This window comes from Canis lupus, chromosome 4 (assembly GCF_003254725.2).
Source record: "Canis lupus dingo isolate Sandy chromosome 4, ASM325472v2, whole genome shotgun sequence".
In the NCBI taxonomy this organism is placed as follows: domain Eukaryota; kingdom Metazoa; phylum Chordata; class Mammalia; order Carnivora; family Canidae; genus Canis; species Canis lupus.
The window spans coordinates 67,194,509-67,205,667 of NC_064246.1; the positions used below are offsets into that span (position 1 = coordinate 67,194,509).

Genomic DNA, 11,159 nt, shown 5'->3' on the forward strand with positions numbered 1-11,159 from the left:
ATTATTCTAAATTATATCTTTTGACTGAACCATACCATTGAGTTGAACTAAATTATTTTGCCTCATTTGTAATTGATTTTACCAAACTACACGTTAGTGTTATGCCAATAACCTATACCAAGGGTCATGATAAGAAACAGAGCCAGGAAACAATAATAAGACACCAGTTCACATTTAGAGTACTATATGCCAGACACCACGCCAAGCACTTTAGATGCATTAATTCACTTAGCCCTCACATATAATCTTATGTAGAAAGTACCATTATCCCCATCTGATGCATGAGGAAACCAAGCTGCTAACAGGTTGAGTAACTTCATAAAGGCCACAGGATGGTAGAGCTAGGATATTACCTAGGCAGCCTGAGTCCAGAGCTCTTCTCAGTCACAGTATTATGGCACCACCATTCATTATGTAAGATGTTGGAAGTCTTTACTCATTATATCATTTACTGTTTTCTTAATGCTTTTTATGAGAAATTTTGCGTCTTAATTCCAGGAATGGCTCCTAAGCAACTAATTTGTTCTCATACCCACGAATAATGTAACTGAGGATTTTTCTTTCCTTTGTCTTTGCTTCAGAATTCAGAGCTAGACTTAGCCCTCTAGCAAGTATACAGACTTAAATGGCATGCATATTGACTACCATATTTCTAACTTCACTGATTATCGCCCTCATCTGGTCTATTTATCTTCGTCCATTTCCTTGCTTATTTTAAAACACTACTAGGTTAATCTTGGTGAGCCAAACCCTTTTGAGAGTAAGGCTTGGTGTAACTAACAATTCAAATCCAACAAAACAGTTTACAGCAACCCAGGCAACTCCTTAAATGCTGCCTAGTCCTCCTTATTTTATTATTATTTTATTAGATGCTACTTTAGTTAACCTTAGCAGTTTTTACATAAGGACAAAAAAATAAAGTGTGAGAGAAAGAGTAATCAGTACCCAGAATTTTATAGATCCTTATATATTCTTAATTTTAAAATGTCATTTCTCTATGGGATGACACACATAATAAATTCTTGACTAACAGGGTGTACACGACTGAATATAACTGTGCATCACTCAGAAAATAATTACCTGACTTCAAGGGCTTTGATAGCTTCTAGCATTTGTAGAAACTCTGCTGCTTTCCATACATCATTGGCTTCTTCCTCTCCTTGAATCATTAATTTTGCCGTATATGTGAACTCAATTAAATGACGGAAGGCCATTTTACTAACACCTGTAAAAAAAAGATGTGCATTAGCATGTATGCATGTTGATAAATCTTCTAACGTTAGTAAGAAAAAAAACACCTCAATGTTCGAAACCTGATTAAAATCTGAATTCTGGAAAATTATTTCCTGGTGGAATTCTCATTAACACTACAGTAAGACTGTAGCCAAGTTCCAGCAGTAACTACCAACTACTTTAGGATTTTTTCCAAAGATTTCTTAAGGCTCTTATGACAATAAACCTACCACTCAAATATATGAATTGGCTATTACATGTCAGACATGCTACTTTCCTACCAGAGATCTCTGTATCAACTCAGCCTCAAATCTTCGAGGGCCTTCCACAGCTCAGCAAATAAAGCTCCGTACCACTCTGCCTTTATCTTAAGGCACTTCCAAATTTTAAACTGTTTATCAATCCCATACTATATAATGATCTTCTAATAAACTGTTCACTTCTAAAAGCTTCCTTGCCTTCATTAACATTTACCCTTCTTCCTGCTTAGTCACTTTATCTCTGAACAAATACTAGCACCTTGAAGGCCCAATTCTACTGCCATATATTTAATGAAACTTTTAATACCTCTGCCCCGTTGAACTCTGTATCTACTCTGACAATAACAACTCATGGACAACTCCTGACTCTAAGCTACTTGAGGGAAATTAATTTTTGTCTGTGTACACTCACCTCACAGTACCAAACACAATGCTCCCTAAAATATTTTTGTAATATTAGATAACATTATAGTTCATTATAGTTCAAAGTAGGAATGAATAAGAGCTAAAGTCACTTTCAAAATGACTTTCAGGGCAGCCGAGATGGCTCAGCGGTCTAGTGCCGCCTTCGGCCCAGGGCCTGATCCTGGGAGTCCCAGGATCGAGTCCCACATCAGGCTCCCTCTGCTTTGTCTCTGCCTCTCTCTCTCTGTGTCTCTCATGAAGAAATAAATAAAATCTTTAAAAACAAAACAAAACAAAAAACACCAAAATGACTTTCAAAAGCTTCCACAATTCCAACTTTTCTTTACAAGCTTTATGTTTAAATTTTGGCCCAAAAGGATACTCTACTTCTTCATGCTCTTCAATGCTATGTATTATTACTGCTTCAGTTTCCTAATGTAAGCCTACAAAACAAAGAGGAAACTACTTTTATTTATTCATTTATTTATAAAAGGTTTTCAAGTAATCTCTACAACCCAGCTTGGGGTTTCAATCTACAACTTCAAGATCCAGAGTCACATGCTCCACCAACTGAGTCAGCCAGGTACCCCAAGAGAAAAACTACTTAGAAAAAAAAAAAAAAAAGATTTATTTATTTATGAGAGACCGAGAGAGAGGCAGAGACACAGGCAGAGGGAGAAGCAGGCTCCATGCAGGGAGCCTGCTGTGGGGCTCGATCCCAGGATTCTGGGGTCATGCCCTGAGCCAAAGGCAGACACTCAACCGCTGAGCCACCCAGCGTCCTGAGAAAACTACTTTTAACAGAATTCGTACACTATGAAACATCCGAGTCCAAAGTGCACTCAATATACACAACTGCAAATACAAAAATACTTTTAAGCTTTTCCTATGTACTTTATACACCTGAAAAAACAAACTAAAAACAACTAGATTCTTTGAAGGTTACTTTTATTTGAATCTCCTAAATCTTGTTTCTCTTGGTTGTCTTCTGACCATGTTATTCTTTATTATATGAGAGTAACCCAAGGTACAGATAACTACATTTTTTAAAGGAATTTTGACCAAATGTTTAAAAGTACAACAAAAGTCCTTTCTAAAAACAATGTGTAAATTTTTCTTGAAGTGGAACATTTTGATTCTTAAAGATACACATGTAATACTTACTACAAATTTCAGGCATGACTCTAAACACCTCACAAGTATTAACTCACTTAATCCTCATAACAGTCCTGTGGAGAACTTTATTATCTCCACTTTACAGATAGGAAAACTGAGGCACTGAGATATTAATAACTGTGACTTTGGCAAGTTACTTAAGTGATAAAACGAGAATCAATCCCAGACAGCCCGGCTCCTAAAGGCCAAGATAAAGATTTTTAAATAAGATAATGGCAGGAAACATTCCTTCTTCAAAGAGTTTGAATACCCATGACTTCATTCACTATTGGCCCATAATCTCTTCATAATTCCAAAGTCCCCCAAATCACTTAAGACCAGAAGTTTTCCCTAAATTTGGCAGCAAAATTTGATCTGAACTGACATGAGGCTATTTATTAGTCTTTATCCCACTTACAGTAAATACTAATATTCTGCTTTTCCAACATATTTGGTTACAGGATGTCAACCCAGACCCCACTGGGTGTATAATACACAGACTGTATTATCTTTAGAAAATTTGTAATTTCAAGAAACATCTGGTGTCCAAGGATCTGCATAAGGAATTGTGGACTTAGTTCCCAATTTTGGCTAATTAGAATCACTGTAGATTTAATAAAAACATGGATCTCTGATCTCCAGAATCAAAACTGGGATCGGGAACTTTTTTTTTTTAATAAGCATCTTAGGTGCTTCTTAAGTCGACAATCCAGCACCAGTCCTAGGAATAAATCACTGACCTAATTAGCTAACACAAACCAAACTGATAACACCTGCCCAGGTAAGTGACATGGTGACAGACGCTGCTCAATTGCAAAAACACTATCCTCCATCAGAACTAGTATGGTAACTTTCAAATCTCAGCCCACTTTCTCATTAATCTCTTGGTCCTTTCATTTTTTTTTTTTTTTTTAAGATTTTATTTATTTATTCATGAGAAAGAGACACACACACAGAGGCAGACACAGGCAGAGGAGAAGCAGGCTCCATGCAGGGAGCCTGACATGGGACTCGATCCCCGGGACCCCAGGATCACACCATGGGCTCAAGGCAGGGGCCAAACTGCTGAGCCACCCAGGCGTCCCATCTTGCTCCTTTCCTAACAGAAATGTGTAGAACACGATTTTTCTAAGACTCTAAGGAAACTGTTAATATAAACACCTTAACTTGAATCTTCTTTTTCACTTAAGAAGCAGCAAAAGAAGCCAGCATTCTAGATATATAGTGAGGTCATTATTCATATTTTATAGATGGGATTCCAATTCTAGTTAAGATGAAGAAAGCAGACTCCACCACTCCACACTCCATGTTGTCCACCACTTAAAATTAAAAATCCTGGGCAGAATACATAAAGCAAATATATAAGGACTCAAAGATAAACAGAAGCAAGCAGGCTGGGGAGAGAAATCAAAACTCAAAGAACAGCAGTGAATTTCCTGATTTTTTCCCCCCACATATCCCACCTTAGACTTGAAGACAGCCCATAACCCCCAACTGTGTAGCAGGAACAGTCAAATAATCTGCGAAGAAACTTTCTAGCTAGAGAACCAGGAAAGGCAATGGAGAGTATTGGGCAGGGGTGAGATTCTTGGTTTTTAATTCCTCTCAGTGCTGCCTCAAGGCAACCCCCAGTTCTGATGCTGCACACCTGCGACTGATGGCCACCAAGCAGGCACTGATTCATAGAGAAAGTTTTTCTGACAGAGAACTAGGAAACAGACTATTGATCTGAGAAGCATGGAGAGAATTATTTTTTTCTCTCACCACTTTGTCTAGGAAATGGATCCCATTGTGGGAAGCATATGACAGACAGTACAAGGAAGCTAAAACCCCAGTTTTCTAGCCAGAAGATCAGGAAAAGTTGCTCCTAGAAGCTAAAGTGCAGTAGTCAGAGGAGAGAACTAGAGAAAGGTCCTCTGTGAATGAAGTCTTGCTGTAGCCCCCATGCTACACATGTAGAACTGACCTCAGACAGCACAGCAAGGGGTTTGAGTACTACACTATGATGCGGACTACCACCCAGGTCGGCATACCTGGGACTTGAACAACACAACCAAAGTTTTGAAAACTAAACTGCAATTGCATCCAGTCCACATAAGGCAGTCGGAACCTAAAGCAGGATGACTGCCTGCTAGAAACAAAAATCAAAATCAGAACAACAAATCCAGAGGATAGGACACTCTAACACAGTGTCATGATATTCAAAATGTCCGTGACATAATACAAAATTATTTGGGATCCCTGGGTGGCGCAGCGGTTTGGCGCCTGCCTTTGGCCCAGGGCGCGATCCTGAAGACCCGGGATCGAATCCCACGTCGGGCTCCCGGTGCATGGAGCCTGCTTCTCCCTCTGCCTATGTCTCTGCCTCTCTCTCTCTCTCTCTCTGTGTGACTATCATAAATAAATAAAAATTAAAAAAAAAATTACTTGACGTATCTTACAGATTCAGATTTAGAAAAGAAAAAAAAAGGGGAAGCCAACACATCCAAGATTATACAACTGACAACAGTGAAGAAAATTCAGGTTTTTGAATTATATGCCTAGGGCTTTCTCTATAGCCACGTGACCCAGAGAGGTTGTACAGTGATCTCAAAGTTAAGGGCTTAAGAAAACACTGAGCCAAACTGATTTTTGAAACCTGAATCTGGTAACAAAACCAGAAAATGTTCTTACATTTTATTTTCTAATTTGTCTATATTAAGTACTGAAAACTTGTATGTGCTATACTATAACGGAGATTAACAGGTCAGAGCTACTAAAAGATACAAGAGACAATCTCAAGGTGATTAATCTATAAAAGAAAAGATCCTACTTCTCCACGTATTCTCCTTGCTCCAAAAGCAATGCATATTCTAGCTTGGGCCACTTATTTTTTGGCTTTTTAAGATTCTGCTTAAGAAACAGAAATCAGGGACACCTGGGTGGCTCAGCGGTTGAGCATCTGCCTTCAGCTCAGGGCGTGATCCCAGAATCAGGGATCGAGTCCCACATTGGGCTCCCTGAGAGGAGCCCGCTTCTCTCTCTGCCTCTCTCTCTGTCTCTCATGAATAAATAAAATCCTTAAAAATAAAAAAAAAGAAAGAAACAGAAATCAATTCCTTTTTGAAATCTTTCCTAAGGTAGACTAAACCACCATTCCACCATGAAAGTCACTGTAACACTTTTTTTGCGTTTTGTGTGTGTGTGTGTGTTTCTAATATCTACTACTTATCTGTGATCAAATTTGCAAATTCTTTAAGGGCTGTCTTATTCATCAATTCTTCACGTCCGGGTCTAGCACAGTGCATAACATATAACACGTTTTCAATTTGACAAATAGCCCCAACTTACTAAGTTTAACAATGTACCAAATACTGTGCTCGGCACTCTGCACATGTTATTTCAATTAATCATTACAAGCCTATGAAGTAATGAGTCTTCAGATGAAGAGGCAAATACACAACTGAAGTAAAAGTAACCTGCTTGGCGTCACACAGTACCTCAGATAAATAAATGGATGAAGTCTTGCCCTGTAATAGAAACCAATACCGTACAGGCACAGCTAGATTCTCACTTCAGTAAGCTTCGTGGATTTCCATTATGCCTATGGCTCTGTCCATCACAGATAATGAAAAGATTATCTATGGAGGTATTGGCCAGCATGCTAGATAAATTGGAGTATACCCCCAAAAAGAATATGCTTAACTTTTTACATTTTATTCCCCAGAGCATCAAATTTCCCTAAGGGAATAGTGTTTCTAGGCAACTCATTTATAACAAAAACTATATACACTGTGAAAAAGATACAAAACCAAGACTCAAGAATACTGAGAGAGCTAAAATTCTGTATTCACATAGGCAAGCTTTTTTTTTTTTTTCCTACAGTTTTGGATGACAGGGAAGAGTAGGTAACATGACAGTATAAGAAAAAAACATAGTAATTAACAGCACAAAGTGAATCCCTTGCTAGCTGGACAACAATGAGCAAGCAACCATTTAGAGCCTGTTCCCTGAGGTAAAAATATGAAATAATACCACTCACTTCAAAGGATTGCTGTAAATCTTAGAAAAGGCACAAAAACTACACAGCACTATTGCTGGCACTTGAGGAGCCACTATTATAAAAGTCAAGCAAGTACAAGAATCACTTTCTACTTTAAGGTAGTATCTATTAAATGATTCCTTCTATCCCAAACTCTATATCCACTAGAGCTTCTGAATGCTATTTCAGTTCATCTTTCCTATTTCCTAGCCTTTTCCATATTATGGCAGCTCACTTCATTCTGTGCATGTCATATGTACCTCTGCTAGTAAAGAACTCTCTACTGTAACCTGAAGCATCCCCATCAGTCTGAAACATAAGCCCACTGAACAAAGATGGGAATTTACTTTTAACACGTTTCCAAAAGAGTGACCACTCATTTTAGAAGTGGAAAAGACTCCTTTAAGAGACCAACATCTACCATCCAATGTAGATGGTAGATCGTTTTACCAAGCACTTTACTGAAAGTAAGAATTCTCAAGTGTCAAAAGGACAATTTACCCAATCACCTAATATAAACTATTTGAGATGGCTATTTCCTATAGTATCTTGCTAAATTAACTAATGCTTCTTCATCAATTATAACATCTGCTAAGTATTATACTTAAAACAGACATTTACCTTCTATCTCCACCAAAGGTTCCTGAGTAAACTCCTGAAAGAATTTGTAGAAGAACTTACTGCAAGCAGCCAAAACAGCCTTGTGGGCCTTAAAATGGTGTCCTAGATCAAAAAAAAAAAAAAAAAAAAAAAAAAAAAAAAGGTATCACACACAAAAGACCAACAAATAAAGTAGTAAATTTATATAAAATAAACCTTTCTCCACATTATAACCATAAGACTATATAAATTACCGAACTAAAATCAGAATAATCTTAGCAGCTATCTTGTTAAATTTCAATCTTAATTAGACATGAAGCCAAATCATTATCTCAAAGATCTTTTATTAAGTTAGTTTTATAAAAGTCAGTTTACAAAACTAAAAGAGGTAAGGAGCTTCTTCAAGATATATCCTATTCATTTAAAACTGCTAAATATAAACACAACCCAAAATATTATACATCTTTTGGAAAGAGAGAAGAAAAAGCCATAGAATAAGCATAAAGCTTGACATATTTGCTATGGAAAACATGTTAATATGCCTACTATTTGGAAGCAGCAGACCTACAATACAGCTGATCAGTAATAAAGGATACCTTGCCTCAAGAAGCCTTTTTTTATTTTTGAAGATTTTATTTATTTATTCATGAGAGACAGAGAGAGAGAGAGAGAGAGAGAGAGAGAGAGAGAGGCAGAGACACAGGCAGAGGGAGAAGCAGGCTCCATGCAGGGAGCCCCACGTGGGACTCAATCCCAGGACCCCAGGATCGCGCCCTGGGCTGAAGGCGGCGCTAAACCTCTTGAGCCACCCGGGCTGCCCTCGAGAAGCCTATTTTCACTAAACAGAAAAGATACCCAAACTGCGTTTGCCTCCTGAATAACGAACGACAACTCCTAATACTGGTAAAGACCCCATTGGATTTGGAGGCTTCCCAAAGAGGGTACCAGTGCTGCAAAGGAATCTCTCACACTCTCCCTCCGAGACCATCTGGGAAACGAGAAAAAGAATCCACATTTCCCACATGATTGCTGTAAAAGGCTCCTCAAAGCAGCTGATGAATAGAAGGCTATTAACCAAACATTTAGAGAGAGCTTCCCTCTCTCCAACGCTATTATCTTGCTCTCAAGTGTGCAACAGGAAAACTTCAAAAAGGCTGCAAAAAGTTAAGATGCGATGATTACGTTGAAAGCATGACTAGCCACCTAGCCTTCTGCAACACGGTCCGAGTGGACACTGACAAGTTCCGCACCCCACTCCACCCCCGGGTCCCAGCGCACACTCGACAGGCACTAGCCATGGAAGGTGGGTAGAAAAAGCGGGTGGGGGAAGGGGAGATAAGAACGGAAGCCACAAATTCGATGCTCTGCCCACCACCGTACCCACCGTCGACAATCAGGGTGATGTCAGTAAACCGATCCTGCTCCCGCTGTTCATTCAATCGGTCCAGGATCATTTTATGATGTTCCGGGAACTCCTGAAGGCATTCCATCGTCTCTTCGGCCTCCATGGCCGTCGGGTTGCTCTACAAAAGAGGAGCATGATAACGTACACCCATGAGCTCGGGCTGAGGTACAAAACCCCTTAAGCATAAAATAACAACAACAACAACAACAACAACAACAAAAAAACCCAAAACCCCAGCTACGTGAAAAGAAGGGGGGAGGGTGAGGCAAGAGGAGAGGAAGGCGAGGGAAGAAAGAAAGGCGAGCCGGGTGGCCGCCGCGCGTTGGGGGCCGGAGCCGCGGCCGCGGGACTCCGAGCCTGACCTAATTGGAGTCGGGAGACGCGAGCTGCAGCGGGGTGGGCAGAGCGCCGGAGGCTCCGGGCGCCGGGGCGCGCAGGTCCGGCAGCGGAAGGGACCCGACAGTCGTGGCGGCCCCCCAACGGCCCGCCAGGCCCTTCTGCCCGGCCCTGGCTCCCGCCGCCCCGGGACCCGGTCCGGCCCGCGGCCCACAACGACTCCCGGGTCGCCTCTCCCTCCCCCGCCCTCCCGCTTCTCCCCCGCCCCGACCGGGCCGGCACTCACTCAGGGAAGGAGGAGCGGCCCGGGCCTGCGCGTCACTTACGTCGACGTGCTGCGTCACCGCGCTGGGCTCCGGCTGACGCGGACGCCGACCCAACGCCGACCACTGAGGGAACGGGCCGCGCCCCGGCCGGTGGGGGCGGAGTCGACCCGGAGGATCGAAGCTCGGCGAGCGCCAGGCCGCGACCGCCGAAACGAGGAAGTCCGGCGGCGGTGGGGCTGGGCCAGCCGCGGGCCAGGCCGAGCCCGGGGCGGGGATCCTAAGTCGCCGCCCTTCCGCCCCCCGCCGGAGCTCAGGTGCGCGCGCGCCGCCGCCCCCGACCTCGGGAGAGTGAGCTCGCCGCGCGCTCCCAGGGCGCTTTTATCCGCGGCGCCCGCCGCCCCGCCCCGCCCCCTTCCCTCCCGAGCCCGGGTCGGCCCGCCTCACCTAGCTCGTGGTCCTCGCCCGCTGCCGGCGGGCCCTCGCGGCGTCTCGGTCCTCGCTCTCCCCTCGCGGGGCGAGGCTCGGCCCACGCAGCGCCCCCCCGCTGCCCAGCGCCTCGCCCTCCATCTCCCCGGGAGCGCCGGACGCGGCCTCCGCTGGGTCCCCCGGCGCACGTGCGCTCGCCCCGCGCCCCGGGCAGTCGCGTCGCGGCGACGGCGGCGGCGGCGGCGGCCCCGGGCGCGAGCACGTTCCGGCCCCTGGGACCTTCCTCCCGGCGCTCGGCGGGCGGCACGTGCTCGCGGGGCTCGCGACCTGGCTCCGCTCCTCGACGATCCTGGACGAGCGCGGCGCTCTTGCTGCCGCTCCGCTCCCCAACCCCCGCGCCGGAGGAGGCCGGGGACTTACGCGGCGTCCTTGGTCGCTTGGCTGGGTCATTCACCCGTTCACCTGGGGGGGGGGGGGGGGATGCTTTGGAAGATCACGAGTGGAGATTTACTTTTTTTTTCTCACAAGAAAATAGAGTGGGGGTCAGGGAAAGACCCAAAATAGCAGTCTGTATGCAAGGGTGAGTGGCATCATTATCTCAACAGGCATTTCTAGGGCGCCAGCGCCGGGGTGGGCACTGGTGAGCAAGGCGAATGTGTTTTCTGCCTTCCTAAACTTAGTCTGATAGGTATTTTTGGACAGTTAATTATCTGGGTGCATTTCTGGGTGTTATGAGATGTGAAGAACAAGGTAATGGGGTGGGGGTGGGGAGCGGCCAGGAAAGCCAGTGTCTGTGGGTGTCCGTCAGCAGGTGGACAGCGAGCGCATCCAGAGGCCCCGAGATCATAGCATTTCGGGAACTAAAGGAAGTTTGGTGGGACAGACCCACAGGGGCCTTGTAAACAGTGCTAAAGGTGATAGGTTTTCTTACAATCGCAAATGGGAAACCTTGAAGGTTGAGCAGGATAGTAACAATTTAAGACTTACTCTTTTTTTTTTTTTAAAGATTTTATTATTTATTCATGAGAATACACAGAGATGAAACAGAGAGA

General features: G+C 43.7%; 1 protein-coding gene across 6 annotated transcripts in view; it reads right to left on the minus strand.

Annotated features, from left to right (window-relative positions):
- The window catches only part of ZNF131 (zinc finger protein 131), a 31,180-nt gene extending 20,913 nt beyond the window's left edge, over positions 1-10,267 (minus strand). For 2 of the 6 annotated variants that reach the window (XM_025434567.3, XM_025434562.3), the window contains exons 1-4: positions 9,702-9,789; positions 9,059-9,197; positions 7,696-7,797; positions 1,081-1,225 (exon numbers count right to left, since the gene is read on the minus strand). In XM_025434567.3, the coding sequence (XP_025290352.1) occupies positions 1,081-1,225; positions 7,696-7,797; positions 9,059-9,182 (371 nt within the window). In that variant the 5' untranslated portion in view covers positions 9,183-9,197; positions 9,702-9,789. Of the gene's footprint in view, positions 1-1,080; positions 1,226-7,695; positions 7,798-9,058; positions 9,198-9,441; positions 9,679-9,701; positions 9,883-10,125 lie in introns of those variants that run through there. The other 4 variants (XM_025434565.3, XM_025434566.3, XM_025434564.3 and 1 more) reach the window with 4 other exon arrangements.
- Positions 10,268-11,159: the final 892 nt, after the last annotated feature.